Source organism: Austrofundulus limnaeus, unplaced genomic scaffold (genome assembly GCF_001266775.1).
Source record: "Austrofundulus limnaeus strain Quisiro unplaced genomic scaffold, Austrofundulus_limnaeus-1.0 Scaffold250, whole genome shotgun sequence".
Lineage (NCBI taxonomy): Eukaryota > Metazoa > Chordata > Actinopteri > Cyprinodontiformes > Rivulidae > Austrofundulus > Austrofundulus limnaeus.
This window is the reverse complement of record NW_013952652.1, coordinates 625466-638220: the sequence shown is the minus strand read 5'-3', so window position 1 is coordinate 638220 and position 12755 is coordinate 625466. Positions and strand designations below refer to the sequence as shown.

The 12755-nt window shown below is 41.7% G+C and overlaps 1 protein-coding gene across 1 annotated transcript in view; it reads right to left on the bottom strand.

Annotated features, from left to right (window-relative positions):
* rnf31 (ring finger protein 31) overlaps positions 1-12755 on the bottom strand; it is a gene marked incomplete in the record, with an annotated part of 44102 nt that overhangs the window by 23267 nt on the left and 8080 nt on the right. Inside the window, 11 exon segments of the mRNA XM_014020371.1 lie at positions 735-902; positions 986-1162; positions 1248-1481; positions 2993-3165; positions 4457-4590; positions 5232-5406; positions 6578-6773; positions 7060-7116; positions 8144-8299; positions 9453-9599; positions 12497-12695. Of these exon segments, the coding sequence (XP_013875825.1) occupies positions 735-902; positions 986-1162; positions 1248-1481; positions 2993-3165; positions 4457-4590; positions 5232-5406; positions 6578-6773; positions 7060-7116; positions 8144-8299; positions 9453-9599; positions 12497-12694 (1815 nt within the window).

The following is a 12755-nucleotide window of genomic DNA, read 5'->3' as shown; positions in this document are numbered from 1 at the left end:
ATGATGGATGGATGGATGATGGATGGATTGATGATGATGATGGATGATGGATGGATGGATGATGGATGGATGGATGATGGATGGATGATGGATGGATGGATGATGGATGGATGGATGATGGATGGATGATGGATGGATGGATGATGGATGGATGGATGATGGATAGATGATGGATGGATGGATGATGGATGGATGGATGGATGGATGGATGATGGATGGATGGATGATGGATGGATGGATGGATGGATGGATGATGGATGGATGGATGATGGATGGATGGATGGATGGATGGATGGATGGATGGGTGGGTGATGGATGGATGGATGGATGATAAATGATGGATGATGGATGGATGGATGGATGGATGATGGATGAATGGATGAATGGATGGATAAATGATGGATGAATGATGGATGGATGGGTGATGGATGGATGATGGATGGATGGATGGATGGATGGATGATGGATGGATGGGTGATGGATGGATGGATGGATGGATGGATGATGGATGGATGGGTGATGGATGGATGGATGGATGGATGGATAATGGATGGATGGATGGATAAATGATGGATGAATGATGGATGGATAAATGATGGATGAATGATGTATGGATAAATGATGGATGGATGGATGGATGGATGAATGATGGATGGATGGATGATGGATGGATGGATGAATGATGGATGGATGGATGATGGATGAATGATGGATGGATGGTCTTGTTTTTTCACCTTAGCCAGTCTGTCTGTCAGAGCCTGTCTGGCAGCTCTCTCTGTGTTTCCTCCTGCTGACAGCCAGGCCTGCTTGGCTTCAGCTCTGGATAACTGAATCCCACTTTTAACATCTGCAGAGTCCGCCTTCTCTCCTCCATCAGCAGGTGGGGCTTCTTTTGACATGTTCTGTATGAGGTGAAGATTATCAACACAAACGTTCCACAGAGTGAGAGCATGAGGTAGGTACAGGTGTGCTGACAGGTACTAACAGCTGATGTCTTGTCAGAAACACTCTGTATGAAGGATGATGCCACCAACATCCTGATCTGGTCCAAAATCAGAGGGAGCTCGGTCTTCAGCCAGCTGCAGGATAAGATACTACTCTCCCCAGTTACCCTCACACTTGTGAAGACTTCCTCTGGACTCAAACCTTTCTTCTCCCCAACCTGACAGAAAGGACAAAAACACTCAAATCCACTCTGACAATAAGTTTCCAAGGAGAGAAGAACAACCATCCTGAAGGAGATTTACTCTGATGAGCTGAATCAGCTTCAGTCCTTCCTCCTTCATCAGCCTCTGCCTCTGGGAGTCCAGGTTCTTAGGAGCCACCTGTTTGGGTTTGACAGGCAGAGCAGGGACCCGTCTGACAGGTGAGGGTGGGTGGAGCTTCACAGGCAGGGGTGCAGGCTCCGGACGAGCCAGGTCGCACATTTCACACATTGTAGCAGGAGAGTAGTTTAAATAGGTGCAGAACTGACAAACCCACTGAAACAGGAAGACAAAAAGAGTTACAAACTAAAAGTTATGCTCTCAAAAGTTATTTTTGGGATATAAATTATAATAACATTTTTGCCAAAATGTTTCTTAATATATTAGATCAATATGACAAACTTTTGGTCTCAATACATAATACATACCTGGGGCCTCATGTACAAAGACTTGCGTGGATTTCTTACTGAAACCTGACGTACGGTCAAATCCAGAAAATGGCGTACGCACAGAAAAATCCAGATGTATCAAACTGTGCGTACACCTGAACCCACGCACATTTCTTTTGTACATAACAATGAACGTGGAACTGAGCGCAGGTAAGACACCTCCCCTGACACGCCTTCATTATATGTTAAACTGATGCAAATTACTTCCTGCATGTGTGAAGGACATGTTTGTTTGATCCCTGCATGATCAGAAATGATTTCTAGAGTCAGGAAAATAATGAATTAAATATAATGTGTGTGAGAAAAAAATCCTAAGTAAAAATAAGAGTAAAATATATCTGTCACGCAAAGAACGACTGATTGTGTGTGTGTGTGCGTGCGTGTATGAAGCTGCTGTGGTGCGCAGCCGCATCCATTCATTCTGAGCCTGTAAATATTCACTTTATGCACGAGTTTATTACCATAATTAGAGAGGCACAGAGGAACTTAAATGTTTGGTAGAACATAGATCTTTGTTTATTTCATAGCTGAAATGAAGAACGAGTCTCTGTGTCTCAGTACTGGAGAGTTTTCATGACATGACGTGATGTTGGAGAGTTAGATTCAGATGGATCAGACCATTCCATCGGTCATGATTCAGCTTTGGGTGGACTGGACTGACACGGTCCCGATCGGTCTGCCAGCTCCCTCTGGAAAGCTCCTGTGGAACCCCAATTCAATCGCTGCTGCTGCACGCGTGGCGCACCGGTGTGTGGCGCTCCCAGAGTGCAGCAGTGCCAAACGGAAAAATGATTTTCCTCAAAACGGCTGATAAGCCGTCATCATGGATCAGAAAATTCTATCTGTTTATAAATAAATGCTCTGCGTGTTACACAATTTATTATATCCTCCAGTAAGGCTGAATCCATTCCTGTTAAATGTATTTTTGGCACAACTTCGCACTTCTTTTATCTAACTGCGTCCATATGGATGTAATAATTGTTAATCATATGTGTCTGGTGTGAACAATAATCATTTTCACATCATGAACAGTTCCTCAGCATCACCTCTAAGTGTCTCCAATGGAACCAAAATCACAGAAATGTGACACCAGCCCTGGAGTTGGCGTGGGGCTGCGCACATTTCCAHKTTCAGTTGAGTTTTGATACATCCGGAGTTTTGCGTGGAAAATGGCGTACGCAAGGTTTTTGTGTGTACACACTGTTGATACATGAGGCCCCAGGACTGTACTTGGTACTTACCAAGAACATACCTGGTAGGTACTTACCTTACCCAGGTAAAATAAGGTAAATCTCTGCTTTGTGCTCTGTAACGGCACAACAACACACAAACACTGACCTGACTGTCAGGATCCCCGGGCATGCCCAGAACAGGTGCAGGTGGTCTGGGTGGTGTGATTGGCAGGTGTGAGGAGGTCACCGGTGGGCGTGTGGCCAGGCGAGGTCGTTCACATACCTCACACAGAATACTGCTGGCTGTGTTCACCATGGTGCAGCTTTTACAGTGCCACTCTAAGACAGCAACAACACAACTCATTCGTGTTGTCAGGATTCTCACATTATACAGAACAGTCACTGTCTATCAACGACTCGGCTCAGATATTAATATAAAATTAATACACTAAGGGCCTGATTTAGCAAAGATTAACACGTATAAAATGATGTGCAAACCTGATAGCACACACAAAGCTGATTTATTAACGATGAGCAGCGAGGACTGCGTCTGTCAGATGAGCAAAACAGCAGCCGCAACACATTCAGCGTGTCTGCCTTCATGAATATGCAAAATATATGATGATTAGCAGATCACGCAAAATACTGAGCAGAGGATCTGCAGATATAAATATTTTACACCCGTAATAAGATTTATCAAACCTTAAAACTGGTTGCTCTACTGTTTCATTGTCTATATTTAGTACTTTTGAAAGTCAGGTGCAAAGTGGCTGCACAGCTTCAGACACTTTATCCCCTCTGCTCTGCAGTGTGACAGTAGCTAAATGTACAACTTATAAATAAAAATGAGTATAACTGCAGCTTGAAAAAATACATATAAAGTCAATCTCAGCTGTGGTCTGTTTTTTGTTTTTGTCGTCCAGAGCTGGGACAGAGAAGTTTTTTTTTTCTTTCTGAATCTTTCTCTAAATGATACAGCCTGCATTATAATAAATGCATGCTGACAAAATCCACACTTAATATGATTGTGCTTTTCTATAATCTGATGAAATGAAACTGTTGTACCTCAAATTTAATCTGTTGTCCCAACTGATGTGATCTCTAACCATTGATGATGAAATAATCTCAAATGATGTGAAATCTGAAGGTTAGTCTGCTTGTTGTTAAAAAAGTGTCTCCAGCTGCTTTAACAACATATCACTGCACGTCCAATTGGAGAAATCTGTTCCTCTTCCACAATGAATACAAAAAAACGGATGTGACTGGAGACATAAACTCTAGTTTTGTCTGATCTGTTCCAGAAACTTTGTGGCTTGTCAGTTTTTTGTGAATTTGTTTGGCTTTCTTGTGTTTTTCCACCTGTAGTGAAGCCCCACCCACCTGGGTCTTCTTTTATGACTCAAACAAGCGAGGAATTGTGCAAATAATTCTCAGGTCTTACACAACTTAGAAAGTCACAACATGTACTGTAGTCTCACTTCTGAGGATTGAGGCTTGTTTTTAATCAAAACTTTCCATTCAGGACAGTCCAAGTTGTGTTAGAAATAAAGATGCTAAAATGATTTTGTACTCCTTTCGTTTTTCATGTAGAAAACTCAACCCAAAAGCAACGACCAAACACAACACAGACCGTTGAGAGTAGCAGACTGACTTTCATCCATTTTGGAGCTGTTGAACTCCAGGCGAGGGTTTTCACACTGCTCACACAGCACAGCACGCACTGGGTTCAGCTTAGTGCAGTGAAGACAGCACCAGGTGGAGGAGCTGAAACAGGACAGGAGAGACTGTTACGCACCTGATACTAAAAACTTTTTATTAAGTAGATCTTTGATTAATAAAAGCCAGAGTTTAACCTGACTCTCCAATGCTAAAACCAGCTTATCCATGCTAGTCGCTAGTCTCTCCGATGCTAATGCAAGCTTATCCATGCTAGTTGCTAGCCTCTCCGATGCTAATGCAAATGAATAGTTTCCTTTTCTTTTGCCAGTGCCGGTGTTGTACGAAATTCAGTTCCCCTGTTAAAATATGTTCCCCCCTGTGTCGGGAGCCCCTCCCTCATATTAACCATTTAGGATTGGTCTGACGTTAAAGCTGAACCAGTGATTCTCTCTAAGGTTAACCAGTAGGGGGAACAGATTTTCACAGGGGAACTGAATTTCGCACATCACCGGCCTCTCAGTTACCGGTGATGCTCCTCTGACAGACAAGTCACCAGATCAAACCTAAAACTGACAGGATTTTTTAAAGAGCATTAAAGTTTAGAGCTACCACACAAACTGAATGACTCAGAGCAACAAGCTCCTTCCTCTAGCTGATCAAAAATATCAACAAAAACAACAAATGCTTAGTCTAACAGGGATTTAACCAGGCGACCTGTGGTGATCCCTGAAACCTGAAAGACTGACCTGTGTCTGCTCCTGCCTTTAGATGATGATGATGATGAAGATGTGACCGCGTTGCGACGGTGGCCGGCTCTCTCGGGATGGGAGTGATACAGTCGGTCACATTCTGAGCAGAGCGCCTGCAGACAGGTCAGGCAGTGGGCAGACACACGGAATATTCCACAGATAGTGCAGTTCTCTGGAACACACAAGGACAGAATCTGAAGATTCAGAAGAATCTGAACCTCTTGGAGCAGGAGGTTCTATGGTTAGAAACACAAGGGTAACCTGGAGCAGGTTACCCTTGTGTTTTTACGCATGGACCCTCCTGGGGCAGGTTACCCTTGTGTTTTTACCCATGGACACTCTTGGAGCAGGTTACCCTTGTGTTTCTAACCATGTACCCTCTTGGAGCAGATTACCCTTGTGTTTTTACCCATGGACACTCTTGGAGCAGGTTACCCTTGTGTTTCTAACCATGGACCCTCCTGGTGCAGGTTACCCTTGTGTTTCTAACCATGGACCCTCCTGAAGCAGATTACCCTTCAGTTTTTACCCATGGACCCTCCTGGAGCAGATTACCCTTGTGTTTCTAACCAAGGACCCTCCTGGAGCAGATTACCCTTCTGTTTTTACCCATGGACCCTCCTGGAGCAGATTACCCTTGTGTTTTTACCCATGGACCCTCCTGGAGCAGATTACCCTTGTGTTTCTAACCATAGACCCTCCTGGAGCAGGTTACCCTTGTGTTTCTCCACCAACATGCACTGGAGCTCTAACAAACCTAGAAATGAAGGCTGTGGATAAGAAGTATGCAGCAACAATTATGTAACCAGATTTTCAACCCAGATCTCTTTTGAACTGAATTGAAACTAATTTATTTGTGCTGTGAGATGATGTTTGTTATAAAAAACTGAATTATTGGGTGAATTAAAATTCTGTAAATAATTCAAACCTTATAATGTAAAGGTAAAGCACTCGCTGTATGTCAGTGCAGAGTTTTAGACTGAGATGATTTTATGCTGAAAAAGTTTGAACTCTTTTGGTCAAACCTCAGGTTTGTGCTGAAGCTCAAAGCATTTTGTAATGAGATGTGATCTGAAATTAATCTCAGCTGCTGTAACGCCACATCTGAGCTCAGTCTGTCCTCTTAAATCAAGTTAGTCATTTGAATCAGGTCGAACTCTAATTTTGCTAACAGAACAGACAAATGGATCCACAGGTCTTTGATGACAGATGATAAAAAGTGTTTTGCTGGTGAGCAGCAGAAGCATCTTCAGAGTCTGTCTGGAGGTCTGGTTCTAACTCGGGGCTCAGGACCTGGACCACAGAAACGGACTAAACCTGCAGACACTGGGTTCTTCTCCCACCTGAATGTTTGTTGGAGGTGGTGGCACATTTCTTTGTGAGCTTGACACTTTTGTTGTTGGTGGACAGGGAGTGTCCATGGCTGCTGTCCCTGAAGGAGCAGTCCTGAAGGGGGAAGGCCAGAGACTTGGTCTGACTGTGTGGACCTGAGGCCGGGAAGGAGCCACAGGAAACAGCGTCGGTGTTCAGACCCACATCCTGATCAGAGACAAGAAGCTGACAGTGAATGACTATCAGCACTCTATTCACTCAGCACATTCAAAAAAGTGTCGATTCATTCAGTTTTACTAATGTTGAGCTGAAGTTTTTATCTGAGCTTCAGCTTCACCTCAACAGATCAGATCCATGTTCTAAGATCTTTATTTCAAAGTTCTTTACCTCACATGCTGCCGTCATCTGTTGATGTAAACCGTTTGTCTTGTAGCACAAATATTTCATGAAGTCAACTGTTAATAAACATGAAGCATGCTGTGATGGACTTCACCTTGTGTCTCAGAGTAGGAATAATCCTCTCATAGAACTCAGGATGAGGATGAGTCTCCTGCAATCAAAGAACAAAACATAGTTTTATATTTCAAGTAAAGGAATTATTTCAGTGTGTGAGGAAAAGACACATAACCTGTTCAAACTCAACAATGATTAGAAAAATAAATATAAAAATAACCAGTTTATCTTGTTATTTGATGATCTTGTTATTTTTATGTTTATTATTGACATAATTTATTTTTAGTTTAAACTCTCAGCTCTGACAGATTCAAGTTTGTTTCAAGCAGCTGCAGTGTTTCTTCCTAACAGCTGATTAAAATCAGGTTAAAGCTAATTATTATTTTTATATTTAGCAGAGTTTGGTTTGGTCTTCATCAGACCCAGGTCCGTATAAAACCTTTAGTTAAATTAGTCCACCTCTACATTCTGATTGGTGGATGGAAAAAGACTCAACTTGTGTTTTAAATTACGCTGTGCTCTATATTTATGTCCATGTAAGGTCCTTTAATGATTCACATTGTAATTGATGTGTAAATGGAACTTGTTTATTTATGTTTGTTTATTTCTCTGTTTGATTATGTTCTTTATGGTTTTATTCACTCTGTGATCTGCTGCTCAGACTCACTGCACTTTTTCTTTTATCTTTTTGTGCGCTTCTTTTACTGATCATTATTATTTTTTTATTGTACTTTTTATTTTTCCCTGGATGCCCACTTTACAAAGGTGTTCCTCCAAGTGAAAGGAGACCTCAGTGAAGACCCTGGACACTCTGGAGAGGACTGAGTCTCACAGCTGGAACAGGAATAATCTGATCTCAAGACCCAACTGCAAAACAAGCTGCAGATAATGAATGGATGGGTTATTGTTTTGTTGTTGTTGTTGTTGTTTAGGGGCCTCACCCCTTATAAAAAACATAAAAATATTGGTTCACTGCATTCATTGTGTTAATTTAGGACTTAGTATGTCTTGATCTTTTTTGTGTTTTCCTTTATGTTTTTTTACTTTTGTTTTATTGTGTTGTTGTTGTTTTCATCAAAAATGCCGTGAGTAAATACAAAAATGCGTGAATAAATTTCCCAAACCTTGATAAGCATTTCTAGCTCCATCCTGAGGCTCATCACTTCAAGTGTCACTGCAGCAACTTTACCCACATCAGGATCTGTGACGTCATCAGGGAAACTCAGGCCGTCTGGCTGCTGATTGGAGTAACCATAGAGACAAAGAACTGCTCGTCCTCCCTTCATGTTGAAAACAAACAAAATAAAAGGTTAACCTCACTTTAAAAAACTATAAAAACCTTTGGGTTTCATTAATTCATTCCACACCTATGAAAACCACCTGGGTGTGTTTGGGAAACTAAATCTGATTTGTGACGTTCAGACTCATTAAAAATGGTTACATTTGAGACAGTTTTCCCTGCAGAATATCAGGAAAAATGACTCCAGTGAAGAACTGATGAGTGAATGTCTCACACAGCAGGAACCCAGCAAAGAAGAGACAAAAACAAGAGAAACCATCAGGGAAAGATTAGACGCTGCAAAGAAAGCAGCAGATTGAAGAACAACCAGTGAGGACTGGAGTGAAGGACACACACGCGCCAATCATTATCTACGCTGTGATCTGCCATGGCACACATGGTGCAGGCAGGCAACGCACACAAGCAATACCAAACCAAGTGATGAAATGGTGTCAGGGGTGGAGCCAGAGGGGTGGCCACAGTGGCACCTGATTGGCCACTCCAGGTGCCAACCCCAAAGGACAATTTCAAAGATGGGCATTTAATGAAAACTTATTTTGCTAGCTGGGATAGCTTTCAGAATGTCACGAGGATTACTCTTGGCTACCACCAAACCTAATTTCAGCTCAATATTTCTAAAAATGGCCAAGTTGTAGCCATTTCAAATTAGCTTTGGCAGCCATCTTGGATTTTGCATTTAAAGTCAGAATTTGTTAAAGATTGTTTCTCAGCTACTGCTGTGCTAATGTTTAGATGTAAGTGTTTAAAAATGGCTACATAATAGCCTTTTGTGAAATTGGCAGTTATCTTAGTTGGGACTAGCAATCGCACACAAAATTTCAACACAATATTTCTTGTAATAGCTGAATTAGAGTCATTTGAAGTTAGCTGTTGAGGCCATCTTGAATTTTCAAATCCAGAGTAGTTTTATTTATTTGTATGTGCCCCCTTTAAAACACCTTGGCCACTCCTGTGCAGCAAAAATGTCTAACTCAACCCAGAAACATCTAGACCCAGCATCTGCTGGAGGTCCAGCAGTCAAAGTTCCACCTAAATAAATGGACAAAATGCTAAACAAAAACCAGTTTTACATGTTGTTAAAAGAAGAACAAGCTTTGAAACCAGAGATGTAAATGAATACGTATGGTTGTTACCTGAATAGCATCAACGGTTGCCTTGAACACAGGGTTGTTGTGTTTTACCGTCCTCCAGTACTTGGGCCTGTTGGGATTTGTCAAATTACAGCCGTACTTTTCCAGGATGTTGAGTGCTGTAGAGAAGCACTGCAGGGATGCAAGAGTCTGCAGAGGAGGAACACAAGCCCAACTGTTTTCAGGATGGAACCGGAGCTAAGGCAACAACCTACCTACCTCTGTCCCTGAATTCTGTTCTTTCTTTCTTTGGACAATCTCTGCTAACCAATCACTGATGAGCATTAGAAGATGGATAAATATTTATATACACAGTCTGTAGTATGAATTTATGTAAATAGTTTATAATTACATACATACAGTATAAAGAGTACAGACCAAAAGTTTGGACACACCTTCTCATTCAAAGAGTTTTCTTTATTTTCATGACTATGAAAATTGTAGATTCACAATGAAGGCATCAAAACTATGAATTAACACATGTGGAATTATCACAAAAAAGTGTGAAACAACTGAAAACAAGTCTTATATTCTAGGTTCTTCAAAGTAGCCACCTTTTGCTTTGATTACTGCTTCACACAGTCTTTGTAGCTTCAAGAGGTAGACACCTGAAATGGTTTTCACTTCACTGTTGTGCCCTGTCAGGTTTAATAAGTGGGATTTCTTGCCTTAWWAATGGSGTTGGGACCATCAGTTGTGTTGTGCAGAAGGTGGATACAGTACACAGCTGATAGTCCTACTGAATAGACTGTTAGAATTTGTATTATGGCAAGAAAAAAGCAGCTAAGTAAAGAAAAACAAGTGGCCATCATTATTTCAAGGTCAGTCAGTCCGAAAAATTTGGAAAACTTTGAAAGTGTCCCCAAGTGCAGTCGTAAAAACCATCAAGCGCTACAAAGAAACTGGCTCACATGAGGGCCGCCCCAGGAAAGGAAGACCAAGAGTCACCTCTGCTGCGGACGATAAGTTCATCGAGTCACCAGCCTCAGAAATGACAGGTTAACAGCAGCTCAGATTATAGAACAGGTCAATGCCACACAGAGTTCCAGCAGCAGACACATCTCTAGAACAACTGTTAAGAGGAGACTGTGTGAAACCACTGCTAAGGACAGGCAACAAGCAGAAGAGACATGTTTGGGCTAAAGAACACAAGGAATGGTCATTAGACCAGTGGAAATCTGTGCTTTGGTCTGATGAGTCCAAATTTGAGATCTTTGGTTCCAACCACCGTGTCTTTGTAGAAAAGGTGAACAGATGGACTCTACATGGTTCCCACCGTGAAGCATGGAGGAGGAGGTGTGATGGTGTGGGGGTGCTTTGCTGGTGACACTGTTGGGGATTTATTCAAAACTGAAGGCATACTGAACCAGCATGGTTTCCACAGCATCTTGAAGCAGCATGCTGTTCTGTCCGGTTTGCGTTTAGTTGGACCATCATTTATTTTTCACAGGACAATGACCCCAAACACACCTCCAGGCTGTGTAAGGCCTATTTGACCAAGAAGGAGAGTGATGGGGTGCTGTGTCAGATGACCTGGCCTCCACAGTCACCGGAACTGAACCCAGTCGAGATGGTTTGGGCTGAGCTGGACAGCAGAGGGAAGGCAAAAGAGCCAACAAGTGCTAAGTATCTCTGGGAACTCCTTCAAGACTGTTGGAAAACCATTTCAGGTGACTACCCCTTGAAGCTCATCAAGAGAATGCCAAGAGTGTGTGAAGCAGTAATCAAAGCAAAAGGTGGCTACTTTGAAGAACAGAATGTAAGACATATTTTCAGTTGTTTCACACTTTTTGTTAAGTATATAATTCCACATGCCTTCAGTGTGAATCTACAATTTTCAGTCATGAAAATAAAGAAAAATCTTTGAATGAGAAGGTGTGTACAACTTTTGGTTTGTACTACGCACTACGTACCGAACAATACAGATGTTTTAAACTTTATTTTATCAACATGTTCTGAAGATGCTCTGTGTTGAAGTCTCAGTGAATCAGTGTTCAACTACTCCACCTAGGCTGCATTGCTAAGTGCAGATCCACTGAGAAACTTGCTGTTTCAGCAACATTTAACTAAACAAATGTACTTTTGAGGTTAAACAAATGTTCATAAATTATTTCAATAAATTAGAAGTTCAGAAGGGCCTGGACATGAATTTTCCACATTGTCGCAGTCCTAATATATTATGTACATACATATATTACTTATTAATATTTGGCTTAAGGTTCAGTATTAGTTGCATTTTATTTATAATTTGCAGCATAAACTTCATCAGCGAAGTTGCTAAACATACATTTAAAAACTACAGTAATTCTTCAGTTCGTGATGAATTTCCAAACTCTGCTGAAAAAAAAAAACCCTCCACCATCTTTGTGTTTATGTTAACTTGTTGATGGTGCAATGAATCTTGGGATATCATCAACCATGCAGGATACTCATGTGCAGCCTTCATTTTCAGGGTTTTGCTGGTGCCTATGAATTGGGACAGCCTACAGCTCTGAGCAATGATGAAAACAGCAGACAAATGTGTCCTACATCGGCTGAAACCCCTGAATCAAGACAGTTAATGAGTACACTACAAAACCTGTCCATCTAACCAAACCAGTCAAAAAGTATTTTTGATCTTGTTTTGAGACCGATACTCTAAGCAAGAGCAGATTGTTAATCTTATTAGCCTAAACATTTTTCTTATTTGAAGAAGTTTTACCAAGCGCAGTTCTTTCATTCCACTGTCTGATTATTTCATTTTATTTGAGAAGATTCAGACTAACTCAGTATTTATAACTGAGTTTTATATGGTTAATATTTGCAGTCTTGTTTGATGTTTCTGGTGTATTTTCATGGCAGAGCTGCAGCGCCACATACAGGCCTGGAATAGTTGCTACAACTTGTTGAGTTGTTCTCTGTGTTTGCATGTGGATCATAACGTTTCTAGAAACAGTGTCGTGTTCACGAGGATATTTTCAGAAAAAAGAAAGAAAAATTAAAAATAACACATTCTGAACAGACAAGGCCTTCCTCAAACCTAGATTCAGTCGATGCTGTTCTCTTACCTCCTTTCTGTTCACACCTGAGCTGTTTTCTATCACCATGGTCTCTGCTGTGATGTGGCGATATTTGGAGCAGGGGGGGAGGGGCAGGTTAGCCATGGCCATCACAGCGGCACGCACATCCACAACCCTGCCCCCCGTAAAAAGACACACCTCAGCCTGACTCCGAACCTCCTGAAGCTGCTCTGAGAGGGATGCCATTCTACTCACACACACACACACACACACACACACACACACACACACACACACACACACACAC